Source organism: Pelecanus crispus, chromosome 8, assembly GCF_030463565.1.
Source record: "Pelecanus crispus isolate bPelCri1 chromosome 8, bPelCri1.pri, whole genome shotgun sequence".
Taxonomy (NCBI): Eukaryota; Metazoa; Chordata; class Aves; order Pelecaniformes; family Pelecanidae; genus Pelecanus; species Pelecanus crispus.
The window spans coordinates 46,935,523-46,953,463 of record NC_134650.1 but is presented as its reverse complement, the minus strand read 5'-3'; the positions used below and the strand labels follow the sequence as shown (position 1 = coordinate 46,953,463).

The window sequence follows — 17,941 nt, the reverse complement described above, 5'->3', positions numbered from 1 at the left end:
GTGCCCCTCGAGGCTGCTGGAGCTCTCCCTGTTCCCACCTGCCGGGGGAGGGAGGCCGGTCAGAGCTGCCTGCACTCCCAGGGTCCGGCCACCCCCCGTGCTGCCCTCCAGAAGGCGAGCTGCTCCCCCACAGCACCCCTAGTTGAGACTATCCCCCCCTTCCCTAACACCCACCCAAAAGTAAGGCTCCCTCCCCCAAGCTGGTGCTGCCCCCTTCCCATCCCCAGCATCCCACCATCTCCCTGAGGCTCCCCCCTTAGCCCAACACCCCCCCCCACCCCAACAACCCCCCCCCAAAGTCAGGCTGCACCCCAGCCAAACGAGGCGGCCCTCCCCAGATCCCTCCACAAACTAAGGGATCCCCACCCCAAGTACCCCCCCATTGCCATCCCAACCCCACCCCCACCCCCCAAACCAGGGCTGTGCCATCCCCAACACCCCCCCATCCCCAGCTCCAAGCTGGGGCTGCCCTCCCCAACATCCACCCCAAACGGGGGCTGACCTCCCCAACAACCCCCCCAAACCGGGGCTGCCCTCCCCACCCCCCTCCAGCTCCAAACCGGGGCTGCCCTCCCCAGCATCCCCGCCCCAAAGCGGGGCTGCCCTCCCCCCCCCCCCCCCCCAAACCGGGGCTGCCCTCCCCAACATCCCCCCCAAACGGGGGCTGCCCTCCCCAACATCCCCCCCAAACGGGGGCTGCCCTCCCCAACATCCACCCCAAAACAGGGCTGCCCTCCCCAACATCCCCCCCAAACGGGGGCTGCCCTCCCCAACATCCCCCCCAAACGGGGGCTGCCCTCCCCAACATCCCCCCAAAACGGGGCTGCCCTCCCCAACATCCCCCCCAAACGGGGGCTGCCCTCCCCAACATCCCCCCAAACGAAGGCTGACCTCCCCAACATCCCCCCCAAACGGGGGCTGCCCTCCCCAACATCCCCCCAAACGAAGGCTGACCTCCCCAACATCCCCCCCAAACGGGGGCTGACCTCCCCAACATCCCCCCCAAAACGGGGCTGCCCTCCCCAAGACCTCCCCCAAACCGGGGCTGCCCTCCCCACCCCCCTCCGGCTCCAAACCGGGGCTGCCCTCCCCAGCATCCCCGCCCCAAACCGGGGCTGCCCTCCCCACCACCCCCCCGCCCCAACCCGGGGCTGCCGCCCTCCCATCGCCTCCAACAGCCGCTCCCCTCCCCCAGCCCCCCCCATCCCAAACCGCTGCCCCCCGCGCTGGGCCCGCCCCTCCCTCCCCAGCCCCCCCGCCGAGGCCTCCCCCCCCCCCCATCCCCCGGGGGGTGCCCCCGCTCCCCAGCATCCCCCGCCGGGGCCGCTCCCCCCCACCTGAGGCCTCCCCGCGGCCGCTCCCCCCCGGTTCCGCCGGCGCCCGGGCCCGCCCCCCCTCCCCGGCGCTAGGCCGCAGCCGGCGCCCGCCGAGCGGGGCGGTGCGGGCAGGGGCTCACCTGGGCGGGCGGGCGGGGGCGGCGGGGCGGGCCGGGCCGGGGCGGGGGGTGGGGGCGCGGGGGAGGGCGGCGAAGCGGCGGCGGCGGCGGCGCGGGACGGGACGGGGCCTCTACTCGCGGCGGCGCAGGGCGGCCATGGCGTGACGTCATCCAGGCGCGACGGCCCTCGCGCCGGGGGGAGGGGAGGGCGGGAGGGAGGGAGGGAGGGAGGGGCGGGGCGGGCGCGCTCCCCTCGCCACGCCCCCTTCCCCGCGCGCGCCCCCGCCCCCGCCCCGGCCGCGCCTTAAAGGGGACGCGCGCGGCGGGGAGGGCGCGCGCGTGCGCGCACCCGCGAGGAGAGGGGGCACGGGCTTGCGTGTGCAACGCGCGGAGGGGTGCTGCACGCGCGTGGGTGCACACACGAGGAGGGGTGCACACGCGTGGGTGCACACACACCCGGAGGGGTGCACACGCGTGCATGCACCTGCGAGGAGGGGTGCACACGTGTGGGTGCACACACGAGGAGGGGTGCACAAGTGTGCATGCACCTGGGAGGAGGGGTACACACGTGTAGATGCACACACACCCAGAGGGGTGCACACGCGTGCATGCACACATGAGGAGGGGTGCACACGTGTAGATGCACACACACCCGGAGGGGTGCACACGCGTGGGTGCACCTGCAAGGAGGGGTGCACACGCGTGGGTGCACACACACCCGGAGGGGTGCACACGCGTGCATGCACCTGCGAGGAGGGGTGCACACGCGTGGGTGCACACACACCCAGAGGGGTGCACACGCGTGGGTGCACACACACACGGAGCGGTGCAGACGTGTGCATGCACCTGCAAAGAGGGGTGCACACGTGTGGGTGCACACACACCCAGAGGGGTGCACATGCGTGCATGCGCCTGCGAGGAGGGGTGCACACACGTGGGTGCACACGCGAGGAGGGGTGCACATATGTGGGTGCACACACGAGGAGGGGTGCACACGCGTGCACGCACGAGGAGGGGTGCACATGCGTGTGTGCATCACAAGGAGGGGTGCACACACGTGCATGCACACCCGGGGAGGGTTGCACCCATCTGTGCACACAGACATGCATGGGTGCACCCACACACACGTGTGTACAGGGAGGGGTGTGCACGTGAGGAGGGGCATGGCATGCATGCAGACACGTGGGGATACGTGTGCGCACACGCGTGGAGGGGCACACACGGACGTGGGGATGGATGTGTGAATGCACACACATTGAGGTGCAGGTACATGCGGGTGGACGCGTGCAGCTAGACATGTATGCGTGTATGTGCATGTGTCATGAATGTGTGAACGCGGGGCTAGGATATACATGAATGCATATGTGCGTGCATGCACACACCCAGAGGGTGCGCAGCTGTGTGAACACACAGGGGTAGAACATACATGTACAAGGGGATAGGCATGCACGGGGAGGTGCACAAACGTGAGCGCATGCATGTGGAAGTATGCATACACGCACGCATGCACGCAGAGGGCTACATGCACATACACGCGACTGTGGGTACAGACACGCATGGCCACGTGTGGAGCGACGCCTACACGCCAGTGCGCGTGCGGAGCCACGCGTGTCAACGTGCAGCTAGCCACGCCTGCGCGCAGACCCGTGATGTGCACGCGTGCATGCACTCGTGTGAACACACATGCCTACGCATGGATGTGCGTGGAAATGTATGCGCATAGATGCACACAGAGGTACGGATGCGTGCAAACGCACACCTGGCCGTGGAACCAGACGCACACGCGTGGAGACGCGCCTGCGCGCGCGGAGGGGTAGCCGCACGTGCGGACGTGCGCCGCACGCACGCATGCTCACGCGTGCACCCAAACGTGCCGGAGGCGACGGTCACGGCCACGGGGTGCAAACCTCCCGGGCAGCCCCGGACCCCAATTCCACACCCGCAACCACGCGCCGCCCGCGGGCGCTGCTCCCCTCGGCGTCGGGGAGAGCGGCAGCAGTGCCCGCGGCCGGCGCGTGGTCACGCGTGGTCACGCGTGGTCGCGGGTGACCGCGGGCCTGCTCAGCGCCCCGTCGCGCCTCGTTAACCGCCGTGTTAATTAATGAGCCCCAGCTTTTCAGCGCTGCCCGGCTGCCGCGGCTCCCGGCTCCCCAGAGGCCCGCTGCCCGTGCCGGGGGCATGCCCGCCGGCCATGTGCCCCGTGGCTACTGCTTTTGCAAGATCCCCAAGCCCGCGGCTCCTCCTTGCCCGGCCCAGGATGGGGCCCGGGGCTGCTCAGCACCCTTTGAACCCCGCACCCCAAAGTCCTGGCCCACCAGCACCCCTGGGTGCCCCCCCCGGCAGCCTGCTGGGAGCTGTGGCTACTCCTTGCCCCCCGGCCGGCTGCCACGGCGCTTTGGCCAGCCCCAGGTGCCGAACGCGGTGGCCCTTGGCCCCGCTGTCGCAACAGCCCCACAGGCCCCTCGCCCTGCCCAGCGCTCCGGCCCAGGGCCAAATTCGGCCCCCGGTGCCGCGGGGCAAGTGCCCGGGGGGGCAGAGTGCCCGGGCCGGGCTCGCTGGGGCACTGGGAGGGGGCTCACTGGGAGCACTGGGAAGGGGCTCGCTGGGGCATTGGGAGGGGGCTTAGTGGTGGCACTGGGAAGGGACTTACGGGTGGCACTGGGAGGGGGCTTATTGGGGTACTGGGAGGGGGCTCACTGGGGGCACTGGGAGGGGGCTTACTGGGAGCACTGGGAGGGAGCTTATTGGGGGCACTGGGATGGGGCTCACTGGGGTACTGGGATGGGGCTCACTGGGGTACTGGGAGGGGGCTCACTGGGGGCACTGGGAGGGGGCTTATTGGGGTACTGGGAGGGGACTTACTGGGGGCACTGGGATGGGGCTCACTGGGGTACTGGGAGGGGGCTCACTGGGAGCACTGGGAGGGGGCTTATTGGGGTACTGGGAGGGGACTTACTGGGGGCACTGGGAGGGGGCTTACTGGGAGTACTGGGAGGGGGCTTATTGGGGCACTGAGAGGGGACTTACTGGTGGCACTGGGAGGGGGCTTACTGGGGGCACTGGGAGGGGGCTCACTGGGAGCACTGGGAGGGAGCTTATTGGGGCACTGGGAGGGAGCTTATTGGGGGCACTGGGATGGGGCTCACTGGGGTACTGGGAGGGGGCTCACTGGGAGCACTGGGAGGGGGCTTATTGGGGTACTGGGAGGGGACTTACTGGGGGCACTGGGAGGGGGCTTACTGGGAGTACTGGGAGGGGGCTTATTGGGGCACTGAGAGGGGACTTACTGGTGGCACTGGGAGGGGACTTACTGGGGGCACTGGGAGGGGGCTTACTGGGAGTACTGGGAGGGGGCTTATTGGGGCACTGAGAGGGGACTTACTGGTGGCACTGGGAGGGGACTTACTGGGGGCACTGGGAGGGGGCTTACTGGGGGCACTGGGAGGGGGCTTATTGGGGTACTGGGAGGGGACTTAGTGGGGGCACTGGGAGGGGACTTACTGGGCGCATTGGGAAGGGCCTTACTGGGGGCACTGGGCGGGGTCTCGCTGGGGGCACTGGGCGGGGTCTCGCCGGGGGCGGCCCGGGGGGGGACGCCCAGCACCCCCAGGACGCGCCCCCCCCCCCCCCCGCCCCCGCAGCCCGGGCAGCGGCGCCGCGCTGGCCCCGCCCCCTGCACTGGCCACACCCCTTCTGGCCAGGAAGCCGGGAGGGGATTGGCTCAGGCGGGAGGGGTGGGGCCGGGTGGGCGGAGTCTTTGGGCGACTGGTATATAAGGTGAGGCGGGGGGGAATACTCGGTGTGGAGGGGTTGGTGTCTGCTGGAGGTGAGGGGGGATGGGGGCAGGGAGCTGGACAGGGAGGGGGTTGGAGATGGGGAGCGGGAGCTGGACGTGAGGATGGACATGAGGATGGGGAGGGGGTTGGAGGTGAAGATGGGGAGCTGGACAGGGATGGGAATGGACATGAGGATGGGGAGGTGGGCAGGGAGGGGGATGGACATGAGGACGGGGAGGGGGAGGTGGACAGGGAGGGGAATGGGGTTGGAGGTGAAGATGGGGATGGGGAGGTGGGCAGGAATGGGGATGGACATGGATATGAGGATGGGGAGGGGGATGAGGATGGGGTTGGGGGTGAAGATGGGGATGGACATGGGGATGTGAAGGTGGACAGGGAAGGGGATGAGGATGGGGTTGGGGGTGAAGATGGGGATGGACATGGGGATGTGAAGGTGGACAGGGAAGGGGATGAGGATGGGGATGGGGAGGTGGACAGGGAAGGGGATGAGGATGGGGATGTGGAGGTGGACAGGGAGGGGGATGAGGATGGGGTTGGAGGTGAAGATGGGGATGGGGAGGTGGGCAGGGATGGGGAGGGGGATGAGGATGGGGTTGGGGGTGAAGATGGGGATGGACATGGGGATGTGAAGGTGGACAGGGAAGGGGATGAGGATGGGGATGTGGAGGTGGACAGGGAGGGGGATGAGGATGGGGTTGGAGGTGAAGATGGGGATGGGGAGGTGGGCAGGAATGGGGATGAGGATGGGGATGTGGAGGTGGACAGGGAAGGGGATGAGAATGGGGTTGGGGGTGTAGATGGGGATGGACGTGGGGATGGGGAGGTGGACAGGGATGGGGATGGACATGAGGATGGGGAGGGGGATGTGGACAGGGAGGGGGATGAGGATGGGGTTGGAGGTGAAGATGGGGATGGACATGAGGATGGGGAGGGGGACAGGGAAGGGGATGAGGATGGGGTTGGGGGTGAAGATGGGGATGGACATGGGGATGTGGAGGTGGACAGGGATGGGGATGGACATGAGGATGGGGTTGGAGGTGAAGATGGGGATAGACAGGGATGGGGAGATGGACTGGGTTGGGTGGGGATGGACATGAGGATGGGGTTGGGGGTGAAGATGGAGATGCTCATGGGGATGCTCCACAGGACCCCCCCAATAGGCTCCTGGCTAGAGATACCCCTGCAGCAACAGGGTTGGGGTTGCCACCATGGGTCCCCCTGACTCCCCAAAGCCCTTGTCCCCTCCCTGAGGGGCCGGGGCGAGGGCGCAGCCTCGTGCCTGCCTCTCACCTTTGCTCCAGAGCTGACTCAGTGCCCCACGTGCCGCTTTGCGCAAGAGCTGCGCTGGCAGGCAGACCCTGCCCGGGCGGCTGCCGCCAGCCTGGCCCCGGCCAAAGGTCCCCGCGTAAAGGCGGCTGTGCCGCGGCGCTGGTGCACCGGCTGTGCCGGAGCTGAGCGTAGGAGGTGCTGGTGGGGTCTCCTGGGGTGGAGAGGAGCTGGAGACCACCGCTGCCCGCAGCTGAATCCTTCCTCCCCGGCAGGCTGGACCGTGCTCCTTGCGAGGATGGATTACGCCAAGTCCCTGAGCCTGCGCCTGGCTGCCCCTGTCTCCAAGTAAGTCCTGGGAATGGGGGACGTCGGAGCCCTCCCTGCTTTGGCACCTCTGGATGTGCTGCTCCCCACTGAGACTTGGGGGGCTGGCAGTGCCCGGGGCTGGCGGTGGGGCTCAGGACACCCCGATCCCTCCGTCCTTTCCCCAGATGTGTCTCGGCAAGTGCCTCCATGACCCAGCAGTTGCTGTCGAGCCCAGCCCCGCGGCCCCGACCCTACCGCGTCTGCAACTGGGACCGCAGCCTGCGCAAGGGCGTCATGGCACAGAGCCTCGCCGAGCTGCTGCGCCAGGTGAGCCGGGGGCTGTCTGGCTGGCTGCTGGGGGTCTGTCCATCTGCCCAGGTGGCTGGCGGGCTGGCTGTCCCCCCCCCGCCCCGCTCCGCTCACCCCCGGCACCTTTGCAGGCTCAGCACGCCCTGCTCGCCCCGGGTCCCGTCTCGCTGGTGCTGGATGAGGATGGCACCGCCGTGGAGACGGAGGCTTTCTTCCGGACGCTGGAGGAGGGCACGGTGCTGATGGCCCTGAGCAAGGGGCAGACCTGGGCTGCCTCCAAGGTGAGCCCTGGGGAGCGGGAGCCTGGTTTGTCCCACGCCGGGATCAGCGGGGAGATGCTGCCGGGCTGGGAGGTACCCGGGATGCTGGGGGAGGTGGGATCAGGAGGGTGGGTAACCCCGGTCCTGCTCGCCCCTAGACGCCCGGCTACCAGCTGAGCCTGTCCCACAAGCCCCCTCGGAGGATCGATGTTGCCTGCGTCACCTTTGACCTCTATAAGACCAACCCGCGGGACCTGGGCTGCCTCAATGTCAAAGCCACGCTCTACGGCACCTACAGCATGTCTTACGACCTGCGCTGCTACGGGGCCAAGCGGCTGATGAAGTGAGTGCCGGGGGGGCTGGAGACGGCTCCGGGAGCGGGGATGCTGCAGTGGGGGACCGGCCCCGCTGCCCGTATCCTTTGGGGTGCAAGGAGGGATGCTCACCCCCTTCCTCCCTGCCCAGGGAAGCCCTGCGCTGGACGCTCTTCACCATGCAAGCCACCGGCCACGTCCTGCTCGGCACCTCCTGCTACATGCAGCAGCTCCTGGATGCCACGGAGGAGCCGAAAGAGGCCGAGAGCACCCCGGTGCTGCAGAGCCTCCTGCCCCGCAGCCTCCCGCCCCTGCCCCGCAGGAAGACGCTGCAGTGAGGGTTGGGTGCCCTGTTCCCCTTCCTCTGCCACCCCCTCCACCCCTGGGGGTCCCAGCACCCTGCTAGGTCAATGCGTGGCGGGGGGGGGGAGGCTGCCGTGGCGCCTGCCGCAGCCTCTCCTTACACCCAGCTGGCTGAGCGTGGCCAGCGCTTCTCTGTACTCTCTACTTCTTTGTAAATATATTTATTTAAGTACCCCTAGCTGTGCCTCACCCCCGTTCTGCTGAGGGGGGTGGGATGGGTGGGGTGGGGCTCAGCCACTTGCCCCGCTTGGCACGCCGGGGCGGTGGTGCAAGAGCGTGCAAGGAGCGGACGTGTCGCAAGCGCTCCCCAAGGGAGCTGCTGCCTCTGTCCCCCTCCCTGGCACCCGGGGCCTGGCCCCCACCCCCTGGCACTGCGGGCAAGCCATGGGGAGGGTGCAAAGGGTGCACCCCTCTTGCCCTGGGGTGGGTGGTTCAGCCGTGGGGGTCCCCAGGCAGCCCCACGCAGGGGCCCCAGCTGTGCCCCATGGGGACTGCAATCACCCCGCAGCTCCGGGGAAACAAAACAGAGCCCGGGGTGACACCGGGTTGCGTGGATGTGGCAGGCTGGGAAAACTGGGAGGCTGCGAGCCCAGACTGGGTCCCTGAAGCCCAAGCCCTGCTGGGCAAGCTGGGAGGGATGGGAGCAACCCGCTGCCCACCTGCGCTATACTGGGAAGCACTGGGGAGGCGAGGGAAGCTGTGCTGAGGGGCACCCCCCAATGCAGGGGACAGGGGACCCCACCGCCGGGGTCGGGGCCTCCAGCGTGGAGAGACCGGAGCTGGGCTCGGGGCAGCACAGCCCGGCTGTGGGGTTTTCATTAGCCCCATAATTAACGAGCCATTGGCCTGGCGGCTGCGTGGCCCTGTGGTACAGACGTGTGACACTCGGGGTGCCGGGGATGGCATGGGGATGCCGTGCTCTGCCCCACCATTGCAGGCTGTCCCCGTCACCCTGTGGCCGTACGTTCCCCGTCACCCCGCGGCTGTACATTCCCCGTCACCCCATGGCTGTAGGTTCCCTGTCACCCCGCGGCTGTACATTCCCCATCACCCCATGGCTGTACATTCCCTGTCACCCTGCAGCTGTACATTCCCCGTCACCCCACAGCTGTACATTCCGCCACCCTGTGACTGTAGGTTCCCTGTCACCCCGCGGCTGTACATTCCCTGTCACCCTGCAGCTGTACACTCCCCGTCACCCCACAGCTGTACATTCCCCATCACCCCACGGCTGTACGTTCCCTGTCATCCCATGGCTGTACATTCCCCGTCACCCCACAGCTGTACATTCCCCATCACCCCATGGCTGCACGCTCCCTGTCACCCCGCAGCTGTACATTCCCCATCACCCCACAGCTGTACATTCCCCGTCACCCCGCGGCTGTACATTCCCCGTCACCCCACGGCTGTACATTCCCCGTCACCCCGCGGCTGTACATTCCCGGTCACCCTGCAGCCGTACATTCCCCATCACCCCACAGCTGTACATTCCCCGTCACCCCGCGGCTGTTCATTCCGTCACCCCACGGCTGTACACTCCCTGTCACCCTGTGGCTGTACATTCCCTGTCACCCTGTGGCTGTACATTCCCCGTCACCCCATGGCTGCACACTCCCTGTCACCCTGCAGCCGTACATTCCCCGTCACCCCACGGCTGTACATTCCCTGTCACCCCGCGGCTGTACATTCCTCGTCACCCCGCGGCTGTTCATTCCGTCACCCCATGGCTGTACATTCCCTGTCACCCCGCGGCCATACATACCCCACGTCCCCGTCCCCAGCCTGATGTCCCCAACCCCACGGGGCGACAGCGGCCGTGCCAGCCCCCGCAGCGTCCCCCCGCCCGCAGGCAGGCGGCAGCCCGGCTTTATTAGACATATTTATTTCTGTACACGCTTATACACACGGTTCCCAGGGTTGCTTCGTCCTCGGCTTCAGTGCTGTCTCCCTTGCAGGGGCCGGTTTTTGGCGGGGGGGCACGCACACGCTTCCTAGGGTGCCTGGGACCAAGCCCAGCCGCGTCGTGCCCCCTCCCCAACCCTGTAGTGTCTACCTGGGGGGCAGAACCCCCCCCCAAGCCCCCGGCCGGGCCATGCACCTTCTCCCTGCCTCAGTTTCCCTGCAGCGTCAGCTGCGGCAGGGGCAGAGGTAGGGGCTCTGCACGCACCGGGGGGGGACCGGCCCCCCCACCAGCACCGCGCTCTCCCCCGTAGGGTCCTTGGCCCGGGATGCGTGGGACCCCCAACCCAGGGCAAAATTTGGGGACACCGGAGGGGCCGCTGGATGCTGAAGCTGCCCTGGCAGAGCCTCCTGGGGGTCCTCCATCACACCCACCCCTGCAAGGGCGGGATGCCGGCCATCGGTTCCCGGTCCCCCAGCCCCTGCAGCCCCCCGAGCGGTGGTGGGGGGCAATGGGGGGGGGGGGGGGGCTTTATTTGACGTGCTCGGCGGCGTGGGAGGAGCAGTAATACTTCTTGTGGGCGATGAAGGTGGAGAGGCTGCTGAACTTGATGTTGCAGAGGCGACAGTACCTGTGGTTGCCGTTGGGCACGGGGCCGGGCACAGCCTTGGCCGGGGGGGTCTGCACCCCCCTGTCTGTGTAGGTGGGGGGCGTGGGGGGCTTGCGGGCGGCTTCCCGCAGGCCCTCGGGGGCTCCGGGCGAAGCGGGGGGCCGGGGCGAGGCGGGGGGTCGGGGGCTGCCGCCGCCATCCCGACCCTCTTTGCCGTTGAAGCTGTCCCGGCGGAGACGGGGGGCAGGCGGACGGGGGGGCGACGCCGCGGGCAGCGGGGGCTCGGGCGTCCTGCCGGCACCGGGCACCGGGGCGTCGGGGAGCCCCTGCCCGGCCACCGCCGGCTTGGCCACGAAAAGCCCGTGGGCGTTACGGAAGTGCTCGAGGAGGTCGCCCTTGATGGCCCCGTTGAGGGGACAGTAGGGACAGGCGGAGAGGGGTCCCTTTGCCCCCGGGGGCGGCAGCGGACCCTTGGGGTGACGCTGCAGCGAGTCCGCCCCGGCGTAGGGGACGCCGGGGCTCCCCGCCGGAGCCGCCCTCACCCGCACGCCTTCGGGGTCCCCCTCGCCGGGGCTGCCGGGGCTGCGCCGACCCTTGAGGGGCGCGGGCACGGCCCCCTTCATCTTCTGGAGGTGCTCGAGGGTGCGGGGCTGCAGCGGGGTGGCCGGGCACTGGTACTTCTTGTGGGCCAGGTAGCTGTCGAGGCTGTTGAAGCTGATGCGGCAAGCGGTGCATTCGTGGTAGTCGGCCAAAGGCGGCAGCGGCGCCGGCGTCGGTTCGCCCTGCCGCCGCGGTTTCTTGCTCAGGTCGATGGGACCGTCGGTATCCGGGCTGGAGCGGGGCGAAGGGGCAGCCCCCGAAGGGTCGGGGGCCGGCGGGGGCTCGGGGGCCGGCGGGGGTTCGGCGGGGCGGCGAGCGGCCCCGTGGATCTCGTAGAGCTTGCGGCGTTTGCGGGTGCGGAGGGGCTGGGGCAGGAAGGGGACTTTGGGGGCGTTGGGGCGGCGGAGGGGGGGGGTCGTGGCGGGAGGCGCAGTAAAAACGCTTGTGCACCACGTAGGTCTCGTGGCGGCTGAAGCGGATGTTGCACGCTTCGCACAGCGTCTTGCTGGGGTCCTCGTCCCCCTCGTCCCCCGCCGAGCTGCCGGGGCTCTGGCTGTCCTCGCTGCACCGCCCTGACCCCCCCTCTGCTTCGGGGGACCCCGCTTTGCCGCCCACCTCCTCCGCCTTCGCCTCCGGCGGGGCGGCCGGCGGCGTGGCATCCCGGCCGGCGTCCCCGTCCCCCGCCGGCGTCCCCTGCCTGTCGCCTGCCAGCGGGGACAGCAGCGTCCCCGGGGCGGGAGGACCCTTGGGTGCCCCGGGGGGGGCTTTGAGCTTGCGCGCCCCGGGGGGGCTGTCCTCGGCGAGGTGCCGGCTGGAGCAGTACAGGCGCTTGTGCACGTAGTAGTTGTTGATGTTGTTGAAGGTGATCTCGCACTCGAAGCACGTGGCGCCCTTGGGCACTGGCGCCCCGGCGTAGATGGCGGGCGGCACCGCGCCGCTGTGGCCCTGCTTCAGCCGGCTGTGCACCAGCTCCGACATCTTCGCCAGGATCTCCGACGCCTGCGGCACCACCGCAGCTTCGTGGCCGAACACGTACTGGGGTAGGAAGACGGTACCGCCGGCCGCGCCCGTCCCCGGCTCGCTGGGCACGGGGCTGGAGCCCGGCGTGGGGCTGGCGAGCTCCGACTTGACCTTTGCCGAGGGGAGGCTGCGGGGGGACGAGGTCCGGGAGCAGGCGTCGGGGCTGCCGCCCCCCTCCCCGGGGCCGCCGCTTTTCGGCGCCTCCGCCTCGCTCGCCGGGCTGCCGCCGGGCTCCTCCTTGATGCGGACGGCCTCGCCGGAGGAGGAGGAGGATGAGGATGATGGACCTTCCCCATTCTGCGGCTGGGCTGGTGGCGAGACCTTGCCGGCCCTGGCGTCGGGGGGTGAGGCGGGGGGTGCCGGGGGGGGCGCGGCGTCGGAGCCGGGCGGTGGGGCGGGCAGGGGTCCGTGCAGCACCACGTGCTGCGGCAGCGCCGGCAGCCCCTCCGGCAGGAACGCCGGCAGGCTGCACTTCCGCAGGGACGCGTTGTTTGCCTGGCTCAGCCCTGCCGAGGGGAGAGAGCGAGAGGCACCGGCGTTACCCGACATCCTTGCAACCGGGATGCTTGCCCCGCTCCTCGCCTCCCTCCCCGCGGCGCCGTTCGGCACGCGTCCGCCCACCCCCCCCAACAAGCCGCAGCCCGCGGTACGCACCGGGGGCGAGGGGTTTGGCAGCGGGCAGGGCTGGCCCCGGCGAGTAGACCTCTCCCTTGGAGCCCGGCTGGCAGATCATGTGGTTGGTGACAAGGTGGCTGTAGAGGATGTCTCTCGTGGTGGAGATGAAGCCGCAGCTGTGGCAGACGCCTGCGGGGAACGCGGCGTGGGGCTGAGCGGGCAGGATGGCACCTGGCGAGGCAGGGGGAGCCCCACGGGGTGCGGGTCCCCCGCCCCAGGCTGCGCTGGAGGGGACGGGGCTGTCCCCGCGGGGACGCCGGGCATCGCTCACTCACCGTTCAGGGTGTCCGTGTGCACCTTCAGGTGACGCTCGCAGTTGGCTTTCGTGGTGAAGGCGGACAGGCAGATCAGGCAGACGAACGGCCGCTCTCCTGCGGGACAGACAGGCGGACGCCTCAGCGCCGAGGGAAGGGGGACGGGGACTTTGGGAACGCCCCACGGGCCAGCTGTGCCAGCCAGGAGGGTGCCGGCTGCGGGAAGCAGGATGCTCCCTACAACTTTACAGGGCTGGGATGGGGGAAGACCTATTTAGAGGAGATTTAGATTGGATATTGGGAGAAATTTCTTCATGGAAAGAGTGGTCAAGCACTGGAACAGGCTGCCCAGAGAGGTGGGGGAGTCCCCAGCCCTGGAGGGGTTCAAAAAACGGGCAGATGTGGCACTTGGGGCCATGGTTTAGTGGGCATGGGGGTGTTGGGTTGATGGCTGGACTGATGATCTTAGAGCTCCTTTCCAACCTTAATGATCCCTAGTTTTATTTTCATTAAAAAATAATCCAGCCCCCAAGCCAGGAAACATGAAATGCATTATTCCTCTGCCCTTAACTGGTTTAGTGGTGGCCTTGGCAGTGTGAGGGTAATGGTTGGACTGGATGATCTGAAAGGTCGTTTCCAACCCAAACGATTCCATGATTCTATAAGCAAGCAGCCCCAAACCAGTAACCCAACTGGGGGGGAGAACCTCATCTAACTGGTCACCGTGCTGCAGCCCCGCAGCCTCCCTGCCCCTCCACCCCGCCTGCTCCTGGGGGGCTCCTTGCACAGGGCTCGGTGTCCCCGGGCTGCAGCAGCGTGCCGTGCCGTGCCGTGCCGTGCCGTGCCGTACCGCTGTGGCTCCGCATGTGGATCTCCAGGGAGCTCGCGCTGGGGCAGCTCTTCTTGCACTGGGGGAAGGGGCAGACGCGCTCGTTGGGGTACGTCTCCTTGGGCTTCTCCTCCAGGGCGGGCGAACCGGCGCTCTGCCGGCTGGCACAGTAGTACATCAGGTGGGCTTGCAGGTTGCGCTCGCTCCGGTACCAGATCCCGCAGTCCTTGCACGGGAAGACGTCCTCTGCGGAGGGGAAGGGACGCGCATCACTCGCGTGACGGGCTGGGGAACGCCGGCACGGCCCCGGCCCCGCGGGCTGCACCGTGTCCCCCCCGCCGCGCCGTGCTCTCCGTCCCCGGGGACTCACTGTTGACCACGGCGGTGGCCAGGATGGCGGCCATGCCGGCTTGTTGCGGCAGCAGCTGGATGTCCGAGTGCAGCGCGGCCGGGTACGGCGAGTCGCCGGGCTCCGCTTTCACCGCGTGGTGGTTGGGGATGGCCGGCGGCTCGGCCACCACGAAGGCGCACACGGCCTCGTCCTCCCGCAGGGCACGTGTCGTCCGGCACCACAGGGCTTCGTCTGGGGGGACGCGGGGCGGCGGTCAGCACGGAGCCCCCCCCCCCCCCCCCGAGACCCCCGTCCCGCTGCCATGCTGCTGCCTGCAGGGCTCTGGGCCCCCCCCATCCCCTTCTGTCCCCTTCTGTCCCCGTCCCCGCTGCCCTGGCAGCGCCCGGTGCTTCCTCCCGGCCGTGGCTGAGCCCTGGGCTGCCTGGAGATGGCGGTGTCTGCCCACGCCGCAGCGCGGCCTGGCACGGCACGGCCTGCCAGGAGGCTCCTGCTCACGCTCGCACCCACGCTCGCACCCACGCTCGCACCCGTGCTCACACCCATGCTCTCACCCATGCTCGCACCCATGCTTGCACTGAGTCTTGCACCGAGTTTTGCACCAAGTCTTGCACTGATGCTTGCACCAAGACTTGCGCCAATGCGCGCGGTAACGCTTGTACCAGTGCTTGTGCCGAGTCGTGCAGCAGTACTTGCACCCACGCTTGCGCCAACGCATGCGGTAACGCTTGCACTGAGTCTTGCACCAATGCTTGGGCTGAGTTTTGCACCAACACTTGCACTGAGTCTTGCATCGATACATGTGGTAACGCTTGCACCAAGTCTTATACCAATGCATGCAGTAACACTTGCACCTGTGTTTGTGCCGTTGTGCAACAATGCTTGCACCCACACTTGCACCAATGCTTGCACTAAGTCTTACACCAATGCATGCGGTAACACTTGCACCAATGCTTGTGCCGAGTCGTGCAGCAGTGCTTGCACCCATGCTTGCGCCAACGCATGCGGTAGCGCGTGCACTGAGTCTTGCACCAATGCTTGGGCTGAGTTTTGCACCAACACGTGCACCAATGCTTGGGCTGAGTTTTGCACCAATGCTTGCACCAAGTCTTGTACCGATGCATGTGGTAATGCTTGCACCAGTGCTTGTGCCGTCGTGCAGCAGTGCTTGCACCCACACTTCCATCCACACTTGCACCAATGCTTGCACTGAGTCTTGCACCAATGCTTGGGCTGAGTTTTGCACCAACACTTGCATCAATGCGTGCAGTAATGCTTGCACTGAGTCTTACACCAATGTGTGCAGTAATGCACCAGTGTTTGTGCCGAGTCGTGCAGCAGTACTTGCACCAATGCTTGCACTGAGTCTTGCACCAATGCTTGGGCTGGGTTTTGCACCAACACTTGCACCAATGCTTGCACTGAGTCTTACATCAATGCGTGCAGTAACGCTTGCACCAGTGCTTATGCCCAGTCATGCAGCGCTGCTTGCACCCCCACACTTGCACCAACACTTGCACCGAGTCTTGCACCAATGCATGCAGTAACGCTTGCACCAGCGCTTGTGCTGAGCTGTGCAGCAATGCTTGCACCCACACTTGCACCAATGCTTGCACTGAGCCTTGCACCAATGCCTGGGCTGAGTTTTGCACCAACGCTTGCACCGAGTCTTACACCAAGACATGCAGTAATCCTTGCGTGGAGTCTTGCACCAACGCTTGCACCGAGTCTTGCCCCAGCTGCAGGCAGTAACGCTTGCACCAACGCTTGCAGCACTATTTGCACCGGCCGCTGCGCGCTGGGACCCTCCTCGCGCCCCCCAGCAGCCATGGAGCCGGGGAGGGCTGGGACGGGGGACACGCGGGGGGTGACGGAGGAGCAGACGCTGCACCGGCAGGCATGGGGGGGGGGCACGGGCACCGCTCGGGCGGGCGGGCACCGGCAGTGGGCTGGGGGCACGGCCGGTGCTGGGATGGATGGGGGACAGGGACTCATCCCTCCGCAGCAGCACCCCTTCCTCACCCAAGTGCCAGGGCAGCCATGGCCGACCCCTCCCTCCCCAGGACCCCCCCGCCGGGGCACGGGGATGCGCGGCACCGGTACCAACCTTTCCTGTAGATCACGGCGTTGGCGTCGGGCTCCCCGGGCATGAGGGGCAGCCGGGACAGCCAGCAGCTCTCGTCCCCCAGCACCAGCGTCACGGGTGGGCTCTGCCGAGGGCAGGGAGAGGGGGGGTGAGCGCCGCTCCCCGAAACGGGCTGGGGTCAGGGTGCGGGGCCGCGGCGCTCCCCGCTCAGCCCGCGCCCGGCTCTGCCTTCCCGCATCTCTAATAAATATTAATGAGCAAAAAGGGAAGGGCGGCGGGGGGGGATGTATGGAAATTAATCTGCCTGATCCTCCGATGGCTGCCGCGGTAACGATATGAAATCTAATTATTCGTCCCAATATTTCTAAACCCTCCGACTCAGCCTGACAGTGGCAGCCGGTCGAGGCCGTATCACCGCCGGGAGCCCAGCGCCGGCAGCATGATAACGCTTGCACACGCGCTTGCACACGCACTTGCACATGCGCTTGCACACGCGCTTGCTTGCACACGCACGCCCCGTGGGCGCACGAGCAGCCCCCCGCACACTGCCGCCGTGGGACCGCCCCCCCTGCCCCGGTGGCGAGCGGGTGGGCGATGGGGCTGGGGGGCTTAGGGACGCCCCTGCCGAGGACGTGGGGACGGGTGCTGCGGGGGGCACGCGGGCTGAGCTCCAGCGGTGGCCCCTCCATGTCCTGTGCCGGGGCTGGGAGGGAGAGGAGGGTCTCTGCAGGGCTTTTGCAGATTTGCTCCGTGCCCAGGAGACCTGCAGCACCCCAGGGTGCTCCCAGCACCCCAAGGTGCCCGCCCCGGCTCCCCTCGGCGGCCCCAGCCCCTGTGGCGAGCCCTTCCTTCTTCTCCCTGGAACAAAGAGGTCAGTGTCTCCGCTCTGCACCGGCCCGATAACCATCGGAAACCCTATCTGCTCCGCATCCGCCGGGACGGCCTTATCGGGGCGGCCCTGCGCCCTCGCTGCACCCCACCGCGGGCACCACCCCGGGGCCGGGGGGGGGACGTGGGGCAGGGATGGAGTGTGGGGGGACACAGCCGTAGGGCGAGCCAGCACGTGGGGCTCCGCCGTGCCTTTTGCACCCCCGGGCTGGGGCGGCCGGCGGGTTTGCACGCCCGAGCGAGCAGGGCTGTTTTGGGGGAGCCCCGTGGGAGCAGTTTGAGGGGCAGGCAGGCATCTTCCTCCTCCTCCTCCTCCTCCTCTTCCTCCTCCTTTTCCTCCTCGTCTTCCTCCTCCTCCACCAGCGCAGCAACGGGCACGCGCGATGCTCCGTGCCAGGGAGGCATTAAAGCCACCCAGTGTTCCCATTTCCCACTAAAACCCCAGGATGGGATAATCTCCCACATGGAGATGAAGAGCAGAGCCGGGCAGGATTTCGGGGAGACCCCTCCTGCGCACCCCTCCCACGCTGCCAGCAACAAAGACGAAGGGACCCGAGGGCGACAGCTCCTATCAGGGATGGGGCTGCGATTCCTTCCTCGCTTCCCCGAGCAGAGATAGGGAGGGAGGCGAGCAGCGGAGGAGAGCAGGGCTGGGAATCATCAGCCGGGCTCGATAA

The 17,941-nt window shown here is 67.9% G+C and overlaps 2 protein-coding genes across 2 annotated transcripts in view; one reads left to right on the top strand and one right to left on the bottom strand.

The window, feature by feature from the left end:
- Window positions 1-6,796: 6,796 nt before the first annotated feature.
- On the top strand, window positions 6,797-8,028 carry CIDEC (cell death inducing DFFA like effector c). Its single transcript, XM_075715519.1, has 5 exons — window positions 6,797-6,846; window positions 6,993-7,134; window positions 7,248-7,397; window positions 7,535-7,719; window positions 7,842-8,028. The coding sequence occupies exons 1-5, from the start codon at window positions 6,797-6,799 to the stop codon at window positions 8,026-8,028; spliced, it is 714 nt and encodes a 237-aa protein (XP_075571634.1).
- Window positions 8,029-10,484: 2,456 nt separating this feature from the next.
- Window positions 10,485-17,941, bottom strand: part of ZFPM1 (zinc finger protein, FOG family member 1) — a 47,965-nt gene continuing 40,508 nt past the window's right edge. Inside the window, 7 exon segments of the mRNA XM_075714810.1 lie at window positions 10,485-11,576; window positions 11,578-12,689; window positions 12,838-12,987; window positions 13,134-13,229; window positions 13,963-14,187; window positions 14,312-14,524; window positions 16,398-16,500. Coding sequence (XP_075570925.1) covers window positions 10,485-11,576; window positions 11,578-12,689; window positions 12,838-12,987; window positions 13,134-13,229; window positions 13,963-14,187; window positions 14,312-14,524; window positions 16,398-16,500 — 2,991 coding nt within the window.

Excerpts from the sequence above, each read along its gene's own strand:
- CIDEC (XM_075715519.1), top strand. The coding sequence starts at position 6,797 with ATGGATTACGCCAAGTCCCTGAGCCTGCGCCTGGCTGCCCCTGTCTCC. Across the intron at positions 7,135-7,247 it reads TCGCCGAGCTGCTGCGCCAG|GCTCAGCACGCCCTGCTCGC; the intron begins GTGAGCCGGGGG and ends GCACCTTTGCAG. Across the intron at positions 7,720-7,841 it reads GGGGCCAAGCGGCTGATGAA|GGAAGCCCTGCGCTGGACGC; the intron begins GTGAGTGCCGGG and ends CTCCCTGCCCAG.